Genomic DNA, 13,721 nt, shown 5'->3' with positions numbered 1-13,721 from the left:
AAAGGTGTGGTGTACTATGAGCTGCTGCAACCGGGTGAAACTATGAATGGAGAACGTTATCGACGACAATTAATGCGTTTGAAGCAAGCTCTGGCCAGAACACGACCAGAATGGGAGAACAGACATGATAAACTTATTGTTCAACATGATAACGCTCGCCCACATGTCGCAAAACTGGTCAAAACCTATTTAGAAAATGTCGGATGGGAAGTTTTATTCCACCCGCCGTATTCACCACACGTTGCTCCTTCGGACTACTACTTGTTCGATTGCATGAACAACGATTTGATTGGACAGCGGTTTACTTCTTCAGAAGATATCGAAACATGGGTCTCTGACTGGATCGCTTCCAAGGATGAGGACTTCTTTCGCCACGGAATCCGTACATTGCCTGACAGATGGGCGAAAGTGGTGGCTAGCGATGTACAATATTTTTCTTACGGTATTTATGTATTTTGTGTTTGTACTACAGCTTCAATGTGTGCGTACCAACCGCACGAATTAATTCCTAGACCAAATATAAGTTTATAAATGTTTGTTTTGTTATTTTTTTTTTTTTTTTTTTTTGTAGTTGTTATTATTGTTATGTAATTGCAATCAAAGAAAAATTCTAAATATTGTTTCGTTTCAATCTTTACTATTGATAAAATACATCGAAATGCCGTACTTTGTGTGTGTGGGGGGGGGGAGTCATACAGACCCCACGAGAGGCATTTAGTGAAATGAGAAGTATCTTTGGTATCTATTTATGTATAAATGAGTCTGAGCCAAAGTGGACTCAAATAATTCGTATCTTTACTCACTTTTCTTACTGATATGCAAATTAAGTCGTTATATTTCTTTAATTTGGACCAATAAAAGTCGTTGTTAACTAACTTGATCTAAATTAGTTCTTCTGTACTCCGTAGTACTTTGAAATTGTCCATATGTAATTCTGTATAATGGTTTCACTTGTGCAACTGTTTATCTTTTTGTCCTTCTGAAATGACTCTGACAGTATATTAAGAAGCATGTAAAGATCAGTACAACGTATTTTTATCAGGATTCCTTCGTGATTGAGTCGGCAGACGTATAGCATTTGTGGAAAATTAGTCCTGGTTCTGAGTTCAAATGGAGGACAATTTTTCTCGGATGTAACTCGAGAAGCGGTTTTTATTCCGCTTTAAGTTTATGTGACTCCTTCCAGCATAACCCGGTTGTTGCATAATAACATCAAGGCGAAACAGACTTATTTCTGTTCATATATGATATGAATATATAGAGCAAATTATTTAAACCAAAAAAAAAAGTTTTTGAATTTTTCAATAAAAACCATGGTTTTTGACAACCCTGGTAGTTATGCAATAAGTGTGAGTGTCAAACACATTTCTAGTGGCTAAATGACCAATATATGTACACTTAACTATTATTTTTCACTTTGAAATCGTTCTTTTTTTTCTTTCGCCACTTTCTTTAATGCAGATTAAATGCTTACAATGGGACGAAAAAAAAAGTGTGTTAAGTTTTGACTTTTATATTGGAATGTTAATAAAAAAAAAAAGTGATACCAGAAATAAGGCATACTGCAGTTCCTAAACTCAATATGTTAGACACCCTGTATGCGAAATATCTTTCCCACAACTCGATTAGGATTTAGGATTTTTAGATTTCTGGGCTCTCGGCATCTAAGGCCATTTAGCCTGTCACGTTTGAGGGAGCACACTATCCGGGGAAAGGGAAGGAAGAAAGGATTGGGGAAGGAAGGAAGCGGCCTGGACCTATAAATTAGGTACCGCCCCGGCATTTGCCTGGTGTGAATGAGAAAAACCCAGGAAAACCTCATTCAGGGTGGCTGGCCAGAAAGAGCGTGTTACACTTTTTCGACCGAGTGCCCCCACCGGCAATCGAACCCGGGACCGCTCGCACCGAAGGTGAGAGCGTTAGCGACTACGCTACGCGGGGCCACTTCCCTCAACTCGAGTGCGCGGAAATCTTTTATTGGTAGTTCTTTATTGGACTTAAGGAAGAGAAGAGTTTGGCAAACGTAATACGAAAGAAAACAAATTTTAATATCTTTTTTGAAAAATACAAAAATTAAATAAATATGTTTTAATTAACATTAAGAGAATTATTAACAGTTCGTCTGTTTCCTTAATTTCCTAGCTTTCTTATATAATATAAAAATTAGATCAACATTAGAACAGAAGTACAAGAATCGTGAACAAGCGAAAAATCAATCCATGACGAGGTTAGGCAACAAATGCCACAAACGCATTAAACTATTTAATTTAGATGAATAAATAAGATAGAGATAGAAAATAGATATATAAATGAGGTGAGATAAAGATAGAAGTGTAGGAAATGTATATATCTTGATTCGCGCTTAGTTTTCAGTGCCTAGCTTACTTTATATGTCGTAAATTGTGATTTTTACTATGTACCTCGCGCCCAAACGTCTGGCGCCTAAACGGCTTTGCGCCCAAACGTCCTGTCCCGAAAGAGCATGCCTTGATATAATTAGGAATGAATTTTGGTGTTGCTGCCTTGCTCGGTTTTTGGTTTATAGGCAAATGTTTCTAGTATGTGTTTGAAATATATTTTATTTACTATCCTGCGTTGGTTCATGGTGGCAAAGCCACTACTGATCTCTCAAACGTACTGACATATGTTTTTTCTAGGTGTTACCAGGCCTTCTGATATATTCCCTTAGATACCACATTTGTAGTGTGATGCCCCTGCAGATGGGTGAATGAGTAGAGCGGGTAGTATGTTGACCCCTATGTGGAGCTAGTTTTTATTTTTCTCACAGCCGTTGAATGCGATCTTTGCTGAAACAAACGCCAGAAATAAATCGTGACCCGCTGCTGTAAAAATTGGTATTGTCGTTCACTATACATGATAAAGACATGACATCTCTGGCTGAGAATGGTGAGACGGCTCGCAATAGGAACTTTCAGTTTGGAATCAATGTCAGTAGTCAATAAAGTATGTAAAAATTAAAGATATGGCTCATGCAATGGAGAGGTTAGGGACTCCATCGCTAAGGGGCTGCCCTCATCGCTGTGCATGTCCAGTCACGGGCCCACCCACACGCCAATGATGTCGTAACTATTTCTATGAGCCTAGCACACTATTCAACTCACGTTGAAAACTATAAAACACGTTTTCTATTTTTGATATGGTTTCTCTTGGTGATTATGATAATGATGTAAATGGTGGGATGAAGAAAATGGAACACCGAAGAAAACGGGAAAATCCCGAGAAAATACCCGCACACGACGTTTGTCCAACACAAAACCCATTTGCCGCGAACTGGAAGCAAACCTACCGCATAAAAGTTGAAAGCTTTATTAAAGATTGTGTATTCGTTGCGAGGTTTATTATGAGTACATAAGAACGTAGAAGACTAAAAAAGCACATCTCCCAATTACATTTACAATTTTTTTGATCAAGGAAAGTTGATGAAGGAAACACTGCTTCAGCGCATGGACTTCAGTTTTCTTCTGCTTGATAAGAACGGACTGAGGGTGTCGGTTTATACGTTAACCCGCCGTATAGTAGAGGCCAATGTTTAAAAAACTATGATTTTTAGTCATCATGAGGTGGCGAAAAATTCTTACTCTGCATGACACCCCTACCTACTACTTTCGGTGCAGATTTACTTATTTGTAATAATAAACAAATTTGTACTAATATTTTAGTAGACCAATGTTGTGTTCTTACCTGTGAGATGCCCATCTACGTAGAAATACATTAACCTGTTCAGCACGGATTTGCCCATAAGGTAACCATTAACCACAGTAAACAGAGTGAAGTATCTGAAATCAGTGTGCTAATTCATGACGAGCAACCATAAAACTGTCCGAGACCTAAGGGATCCGCATATTTGCAAAAGTTATGTTACTTTAAAACACAAATGTGCAAGTAATGAAAACATGCCGGGATATTACCTATAATGTCTTTAGTAACGTACAAATACAGAATAAAACTCATAAGGTAAGAGTTTTATGCTATCCTCGTTTATGTGTATACCTACTGTATGTGCTGCCTACGGACACGCCCCCTCTCGGTCATCTTGCTGCGCCCCTACCCTGGCAAGGTTCTAGAACACAGGTCCCTCTTCCCATTTAGCTGTAATAAAGACAGAAAACAAGTGCCCTGCGGGGCTCTAACCCTTCACTCGCTGACGCTCGCTCCGCAATACTCTGTGAATTAAATATTAAACTTTGGTACAAAAAGAAACCACCCTAGCTACTAACATATATGGAGGGACCAGGCCCGTAGCCAGCCCAAAAAGGTAGGAAGGGGGGCCCGATCCAACCATATTGTAGTTCATTTGCAAGCCTACCGTGAAAATTTTACGGGGTCAATGAAAATTTAGGGGTTCCGGCTCCCTAGCCAACCGTGGGTATAGGCCTGGGTTCTAGCACTTTCCCCCCTAACCTGACTCGGTTAGTATTCCGGATTGAGTACAGCCTGCTCCCCCCAGTGATTTTTAACGAATCATCGTGATTCTAACGATACATCGTAGTTCATAATGAATCGAAATCGCATGTTATAAAGATTTAAGATGTAAATGTTGTGGTAAGGAAGCTTTAGTATAAGTAGTAGTAGTAGTAGTAGGAACTGGTTAGAAGACCCGCAGGAGTTGGTTGAATTCTCGATATAAGTAGTAGCAGTAATAGGAGAAGCAGTAGTAGTAGCAGTACCAGTAATAGATGTAGCAGTAGTAGTGACTAGTCCAGTTCCAGTGTCAAAGAACGAGGGGAGCGGGCCTACAACCATATTGCAAGCCTACCGTGAAAATTTCAGGGGGTCAATAAAAATGTAGGGGTTCCGGCCCCCTAAGCCCCGATATGGGCCTGGGGACCTGTGTTCTAACACCTTTCCTCCTAACCCGACTCGGTTAGATAGTATTCGTGCTGTTTACAGCCATCTAGCACAAGTTGCTTAGGTCTATGTTTAGCAGAAGGGGTCCAGCTCTTTCTCTAAAAAAAAAAAAAAAAAAAAAAAGAGAGATACAATTTTGGTAATTTCTGTTCACATTCGGTTAGTTTAGGGAAGGTTAAGTTAGTTTAGATTAGGTAAGGTGAGGTTAGGTTAGGCTAGTTTAGTTTATGTTATATTAGTGTAGGGGTTCCGCATAATTTTCCAAAAAATGATAGAATTTCACTTATTTCTACTAATATTAGGTTAGTTTAGGTGGCCTATGTTTAGCAGAAGGGGTCCAGCTCTTTTCTCAAAAAAAAAAAAAAAAAAAAAAATACAATATTGGTAATTTCTGCTCACATTCGGTTAGTTTAGATTAGTCTTATATTAGTGTAGGGGTCCCGCATAATTTTCCAAAAAATGATTGAATTTCGTTTATTTTTACTAATATTAGGTTAGTTTAGGTTACTTCAGGTTAGCTTAGGTTAGATTTGGTTCCGTTATGTTACTTCTAAGTACTTGCATCATTCATTTCTCCTGTAAATTTCGTTTTTTAAGTGCTTCTGGACCCCTTGTACTAAACATACGTACTCCGTTTAGGTTAGCTTAGGTTACATTTGGTTACGTCTAAGTACTTGCATCATTCATTTATCCTGTAAATTTAGTTTTTATTTGCTTGTGGACCCCTTGTACTAAACATACTCCGTTGCTTAGTGTCTTTTGCATAATAGTTCTTATTGTGTACGCACACTGAAATCCTCCTAAAGTGAATCTGCACAAAGAAATGAAAGTCTATAAGCCAAAAATGATTAAGATAAAGGGTCGATTTCTTGAAAAAGAAGTCTATACGCAATGAATTTATGTATGGATCTGTACCCTTTCAATATGTTAATAGCCTTAGTACTGTATTATGTTTACACTTACACCCTTGCACAAAAATTTGCTCTACCTACCCATTGCTTAATGGTATCTCAAATTCAAGGACGTTCTTCGGACTACTTATTCCGATGCTACAATAGTATCTAATGCATTGTGGATAACATTCTCTCCTAGGAATAAAATAGGTAAATGTTGAAAAGCCTCTGTTTAGTTGGCAATAATATCTTGATACTTTTCTTACGGAAGCCGCCATGCCACCAGTGATACCAGCCTAAAACGTTATAAAACCCCATCTCCTGAAGCAGAAATTCCCATTTTGCTCTTGAATTTCCCATGCTAACAAAATTTTCCAAACGTAGAAAACATGAACATTGCAATTATTATATATCAGTCATTTCCTTCAATATATGAGTGAATAGTCCAAACATTCCGATAGTTTACGTGTATCAAACAGCTTATAAATACGTATTTTCCTTAATTGAAAGAGACAATTGAAAATGTTGATGAAGAAAATGCTGATGAGTGTAGTATTTGAATGATGCTTTTGTGCCATGATCTTCCATTGAACGTAATAAAACTAGACAAACTTCATTCTTGAGTCATTTCGTATTCAATGTTTTGGAAGTTGACGTTTGTCAATTTACTTTGTTCCGTTAATTCTGTTCTTTCTTTCATTTTTCTTTTGTTTTTTTCTTTTTAAATATCAGAATACAATTAATATTCCTTGGCTCTCCTTTCTTGACAGGGTCGGATCCAGGACCGACTTCTGGGGGGGGGGGGGTTGTCATACTACTAGTTTTAAGGGCTCCAAACTTTGGGATGGGTTTTATTTATATATATAAAATAAGAAACTTTCCTCTCTGGGGGGGGGGGCGATCGCCCCCCTCTGGATCCGCCCCTGTTTCTTGAGATTCACTAATCACTGCATAAATCACTTTGACACTAATATGCATTTTATGGTAATAAAATTTGACAATTAGCATTAGTTTCACGTTTATTCAAGACTTTATCCGCCATATGCAGAGTCGTTTTGAAGTATGATTAGCGACATACTAAACGCCTGACTACTGTAGTAAACATATGTTAATAAAACTCTTTAATATGGCACTAATCACGCGTCAAAACCAGTAGAGATTCCTATTCTGTAGATGCACTGGTTGCAATATCAAAAGTATGCAAATACGCGCAAGTGTTTCTCTCACCCAGCGTTCTTGAGTTTTATCCAAAAAATATTCAGGAAATATGAAGAGGAAAGTCTTTTAAAGCTATATTTGTATATTTATTTATTAAAGTGTATTCTCTAATATTGATTTAATATATAAGCTATTTTCTTTATTTCAAACAACCACTATCAATGTACGTTCATAAACTACTTATGCACCCAGGTTCAAAACATCTATACTTGTGTTATTGAACAAGAGATAAATCGAATATATAGTATGTGCTGTAAGCCATGAATGATGGCGTTAACCCCAAAAGAAGAAAAAAAGCAAGGAAATTGCATATATTCAAGCAAGCAGTTAAACAAAAATTATTTAATTAAATAAACTATGCATTATTTTAAAATAAAAGGTCTTTCTTCGTTCTTTTCGAGCTTCAAATTTTTCTATGACTTCATTGAAATCTGAATGCTGCTCGCCAAGTTTTTTCTGAATAAAAAGCATCGCTATCGCAAATATTTTCCGCCTTATTCTCTTTAGGGTACAGAAACACGTCTCTCCTCCGACAATGCGCATTTCGTTAGCATTTCTTTGTATGAATATAAGGTACAAAAAGTCCATTTACAGAAACCACGTATTTTTGTCTGCTGTTCTATTATAAAGAGGCATGAAATCTAAGATGTTTTCCTTCGAAAATAATAATTAAAAAATAGTTTAACATTCCAACAAATTAGGCTAAAGAAGACAGATGATTATTGAAAGTGAATGATTTGAGATTATTTTTTTATGCTTTTCGTCGGAAATCCAACACGGGATCATATGCATGAAAGACACAGAGTTAGGAATTAGACCAGTGGTAGGACTTTTTCTCCTTCGAGAAATGATTTACTAAATATTAATATTTGGAATGATTTGTTAGTTTTCAATCGATGGGTATTAACCGTGAATTTGAAATCACTGAATTTAATGCTGAAAATAGGAATTTCTCTTTTGGGAATGGTAGGTATATATCTCAAAGTAGAAAAAAAGAACGAACTGCGATTGCAAGGACTAGATATTTCTGCTATTATCAATGTTCATTTGATTTGATTTGGTTTACTATTCATTCTGTACATCATATTACATGTATATTTGACTGTTGTGTCTTCTTTATTTCAGTTCTTAACTGTAACGATGTTTTAAATTGGAGAAATTTTGTGAAAACAAAATCAAGCAACCTCTTAAACACAAAAAGAATATGTATACTTCTTTGCATAGTAAGATTATTATTCTTTCAGTGTCACAAATTATTTCCTATATTCTAAATTACTTGCGGCCCCTGCTTCGATCCCAGGTCGCGTCAAGTGGGCTTCGTGTTGGACGAACACCGTGTATGTGTGTTTCCTCCCACTTTCTTCATTCCAACATTTCATTCATTCTCATCATCTTCTTTAGCATATGGCCGTAAAAAGTATTGATGAGAAATTAATTACAAATTACTTAACTGGGTGGAGTGGGAAGAAATATCATAAATACAGTATTAAGTCCCGTAGACTACATTTATACTTCAGTTTTTCATTAGACATACTTCCTGGTGTTCCATGTTGGAATCTCTTGATTTAATGGCTGGTAATAGGACAATACCCCCCAGGAAAAAGGAAAACATCTTGCTTGAAAGAGAACCGATAGGGACAGTTCTTGAGGCAGTAAACATTCTTAAAAACTGCACGATACGAGCACAAAATTAAAATACAGAATTATTTTATATCTTGATAATTCCTTTGCTTTAATCATAATTAATATTTAGAATCACAACCACCCAACTTTGGGAGGGTAAAAACTCCCCCGATATTAAGAAAGAAAGAAACAATACTACCACCAGACGCGTATTTGTTCTTGCGAGTTTGTTTTGTAAATAACTTCTTTCTTCCAAGCGTCTGTGTTACCCTATCAATTGAGTCAAGCGCTGCCAAGCGGAGGAATTCGTAACTATTACAGAAGCTGACGATACACCAGTTGCGGAACGAGCTGCAACTGCAAGCAGGCACCACATGTTAAGAGATAGGCACTCGCCGCTATATGCTCAACGTTACTGCTTCCAGTGGCAACGTTCGCTGCAACTGGAAATGTAAATCTCTCTCTTTCTTTCAGTTTTTTTAATTCAGTTTTTTAGAAATGCATCAATACTGTCTTGCGCTCAAGAGCAAAGGTTTATTTTTTTTACTGATACACTGCTTTAATACCTAAAAATATCTTTAGTATTAAAATTATCCGGTGCACATCCATGCAACATATAGTACCAGCCGCCACTGGTCAAAACGACTCTGCATAAGGCCCTATTTATCTACTTACCCATAGAAATTTTTTTGGTGTCAGCGGAAAAATGCCATAAATACTGCCAATTTTAACGAAAATTCCCTATATCCCATTTCGAGAAATCGGTGTCAAAAATCCCATCCTGAAAAACACAACATGGGCGCCCTTGGTTCTATCGTTCCAATTAGTTTGCCACATCAGCAATGATAAGTATTCTTTATTTGATATAATTTTCCTTGTGTAAATGGTGTATCGAATATAATATGTAATATATAACTGATTGATTTCGAGACCAATTTTTAGTTGAATGCCATGGATGTTCCTTGAAGTTTTGTATTATAGACCTATATAATTTTTTTCATGTTGGTTTAAATATATGAATTTTGATTTCCAATATTGTATTTGTTGGCGAAAATTTTTTGACGAGATATTTATTTTTTAGATCCGATATTTTAGCAGGGTACGGATGATTTTCTGTTCAAAAGTAAAGCTGTCGTATCAATAATATTAGTATTTTAAAAGCCACCATAAAAAAAAAAGTAAAAATATTCTGTAGTTGTTATTGCATAAATTATTATACAAATATTTGATTTTTAGTAACTTCCAAGTAGTTTTTGAATTCCAGTGAATTTCGTTAATACAGTTAATACGCTAAGTGAATCCAAGTAGATACAAGCTGTATGAATATTTTCCTTTTTGATATATATTAGAGCTTGACGAATAACAAAAGTTTCTCCTTCATGAATGGAGAGAGATAAGTGTAGCTTGAATTCGGAACTACGAGGAGGTGCTAAAAAGTTCGTGGCTTTGCCAAGAAAAACAGGGATCATGGCATCCGAAGATTACATATTTGTAATATGCCATTACAGTCTAATGTGATGATGTTTTTAATAGGAGGGTGCCCAAAATTTTTTGCACCCTCTGTACTTGACGTTTAACAAAAAAAAATTCTGGCTGTTCATATAATTCGTAATATTGTTCGTTATTCTATTTCAAATTAACATGAAAAACTGTAAAAAATTTATTAGGAATTATAGTTTTGGGAGTCAATACCTTTATTTATATTTTAAATTAGTTATAAGTCTTGTATATGGATATGTAAATGGATTATTACAATTCTTACGGTGTCAGTGCTATCTGAAAACATAGGTCCACTATTGGACGAAACTTTCAGATTAAATAACCAATCTAAAATTCGACAGAATTTTCAGGACCACCCTTCACCTCTCTTTTAGATACCTAGGTCCTTCTAAAATCTAGTTTAATCCAGATTTTACCAAATTTTATTCGTTTCAAAGCCCCACCGCCAAAATGCTTTGTTTCGATTGGAGGATAAACCCACGCGATGATATTAGGGCGCGATTATTCCCATTCCCTGCAAGAATTTCACTGAAGACGCCGGATTCGGATCTTCTAGCTCAAAAAGTCGAAAAGGAGCTAGAAAAGCTGCAAACAAGGTAACATTTGGATTTTATTTAACACGTAAAATCACTGGAAGTCTCGAGGAGCCATGAACTATTAAATTTCATAGTAAAAAACTGGACTAAAAAGCTGAAATAGGAAGTGCAATATAGTGACGCCATGATTTCATCTTCCGATCGCTATGGACAGGATTCAGAAGTAGTGTGATTTCCGTTTTTTTTTTTCCTAAAACCGGTTCTGAAGATTAGTGTTTCCCCTGATATTTTCACCTTCCAATTTTCCTGCTAATTGAGGGTTATAAGACCTGTCCATATATAGATTTGTTTATGTAGGTAGCGAGTGATTCTTTTTTTTTAACATATATGGCGGTATTTAATTTCGTTGTAGTTAAGATAGGTAGAATAATGCACTTGTAAATTTACAGTAAGGGCTCCTATCTGACTCCCAAATTGGGAGTACGGCTTCCAGCGGGATGAGTTGAACATGTAGTTTGTTCCGGGTTCCTGCCCCTTCAGGGCAGGGGTCCTATTGTTAGTCAACACTTCGATATGTCCCCTCGGGGCATTGATTAAACAGGTTGATTTTAAGAATGTGATTTAGTAAATACAAGGGCCAGTTGGCCCTGTTCGTTTCTTTCCCTTTCCTTTCGAGCCGATTTAAAAATGGTAAAATCTGAATGTTGTCTGTGTATATTTATTAGTATAACATGTATTAATGATAGTGATGATTGGTGTGTATTGGCATGATGTGTCTTGTAGTTTAAGTACAGGGTGCGGCACATAAAACCGGCCCGTCGTAATATTCTGGTATATTGTGTTTTTGGTAACACTTAAATAATCTACCTTCCTACCAAGAGATGGCGTGTCGAGGTCGGGTCGACTTACGTGACCTGCAGCAGTCAGATGCAGCCACAGCCAGTGAAAATTGTCGAAACCAGTTGAGAAAAAGGCCTCGTTGTGTTAAGCCGGGTGAGTGTCAGTGTGTGATAATGCCGTATTCGATACCCGAGCGTGTTGCCGTTGTTGAAGGGTTTATTCTCACTGGATCTTTTGTGAAAACAAAGAATTTGTTTCGGGAGAAATTTCCAGGACGTTCTGTGCCAGCAAAAAGCAATGGTGATTCAGGAATTGATTGAAAAGTGGCGACGTACAGGATCGGTTCAAAATGCTCCCAGGAACAGACGACCATCTGTCTGCACACCTGAATTAAAGATGCAGGTGGAGGAGATAATGACAAGAAGTCCTCGAAAGTCAACCAGGAGATTGAGTCAACAGGTTCATGCGAGTGAGAGAAGTTGCAGACGTGTTTTAAGAGGACTGAAGTTAAAACCGTACCGGATAAGTGTTGTGCAAGAACTGAAGGAGCCTGACCTGCAGAAGAGGGTGCATATCTGTTCATGGCTGTTGAGCAATGTTGCCAGTGGTTTCTTGGATCCACTAATGCTCATCATGAGTGACGAGGCGTGGTTCCACCTGTCTGGGTACGTAAATTTCCAAAACAACCGGTATTGGTCGACAGAAAATCCACACGCAATCCACCAGGTACCCTTGCATGATGAGAAGATTGGTGTTTGGTGTGCCATTTCCGCCACACGCGTTATTGAGCCCATATTCTTTGAGACGACAGTGAACAGTGACGTGTATATGGGAATCCTGGAGGAGTTTTATACACACTTGACCGAAGAGGAGCGTCAGTTATGTTACTTTCAGCAGGACGGTGCAACATGCCACGCATCAGCTGCATCATTGTCCCTTGTGCATGAGATGTTTACACCAGAGAGGACAATCATCAAAGGCTTGTGGCCTCCTCGGTCACCAGACTTGTCCACGTGTGACTTTTACTTATGGGGACTGTTAAAGGGAAGAGTATACGAAACAAATCCACACACAATTGAAGAACTCAAGACCAGGTTCCAGGATGTCACCAATAGCATTACAACACAAGAACTGACAAGGGTATATATGAATCTCCTCAATCGTGCTCACATGTGTGTTGAAGTGGGCGGAGGACACTTTCAGCACCTGCTGTGAAGGCTGCTGTGAAGGTGAGTAGTCATATTCAATACATTACATTTCATTTATGTGTTGTAGTTAATCATATTCAATACATTACATTTCATTTTATGTGTTCACTTTACGGGCCGGTTTTACGTGCCGCACCCTGTAGTATGTGTATATTTGTAATGTAGTATCAGTGGTAGTGGTAGTTAAGTGATGAAAGAGTGTGTGAGATAATTAAATATGGACAGTGTAGTATTTACTATGCAATAAAATTTTTATTATTCCGTCATTAAGTGAACTCATACACAATATTTAAAAGGGAACGTAATATAGTACAATAATTCCGTGTACAAGGTCACATTCAGTTGTTCAAGGGTTGATTATATCGTCGCTAGCCTCTAGTGTCGAAAGTCAGTACTAACCGCCATTCGTATGTCGATGTCTTAGTGATTTAGTTTCCATGAAATTGACCTTTCTTTTCGAAATAAAACCTAGAAGGTATAATTCACAGCCCATATGGATGTACAGTTAGGTCAAGTGACCTAAAGTTAATATTTTCTGAAAATTTCGACATTCTGCTTAGGCTAGAAATCGAAATATTTAAGTAAATAAACAATACGTAATTTTTTAACAGAAGTCGGGCGATATGATGCTAGTTCTTCGCTTTGAAATTATATTAAATGTTCATTTTTCCTTCGTGGCTGCAGAATTTCATTGTTGCTGCAGAATTTCGTAAACATTAAATATTATCGCGGATAATTCTATTTTCAGTGAACATACGTAGGATTTTTTTTCGTTCCTAATAAAGCTACCAGGTATTACATAGTATTGTGTGTGTGGTGAAAGAGTCTTGAGTTCGAGTGAGGTTGTCGTGCGGTGATCGGAATGGGAAATGTTTGTAGTGACTATAGATTTTAAAGTGTTATGATGAAATGTGTATATAGGCTGGGCGTAGATAGAGGAGACAGGGTGTTTGTAAAATATAGCGTCGTAGTAACTGAAAAAGATGATTATATGAATATTATATGAATATGAAGTATATGAATATTGTAGTAAA

General features: G+C 37.1%; 1 protein-coding gene across 1 annotated transcript in view; it reads right to left on the bottom strand.

Moving 5' to 3' along the window:
• The window catches only part of PNPase (polyribonucleotide nucleotidyltransferase 1), a 71,052-nt gene extending 64,983 nt beyond the window's left edge, over nt 1-6,069 (bottom strand). Inside the window, exon 1 of the mRNA XM_081730840.1 lies at nt 5,862-6,069. Coding sequence (XP_081586966.1) covers nt 5,862-6,040 — 179 coding nt within the window. The 5' untranslated portion in view covers nt 6,041-6,069. The remainder of the gene's footprint in view (nt 1-5,861) is intronic.
• Nucleotides 6,070-13,721: the final 7,652 nt, after the last annotated feature.

Source organism: Thermobia domestica, chromosome 11, assembly GCF_964235325.1.
Source record: "Thermobia domestica chromosome 11, izTheDome1.hap1.1, whole genome shotgun sequence".
Classification (NCBI taxonomy): Eukaryota; Metazoa; Arthropoda; class Insecta; order Zygentoma; family Lepismatidae; genus Thermobia; species Thermobia domestica.
The sequence above is the reverse complement of the archived record's forward strand: the minus strand, read 5'-3'. Positions and strand labels throughout refer to the sequence as shown.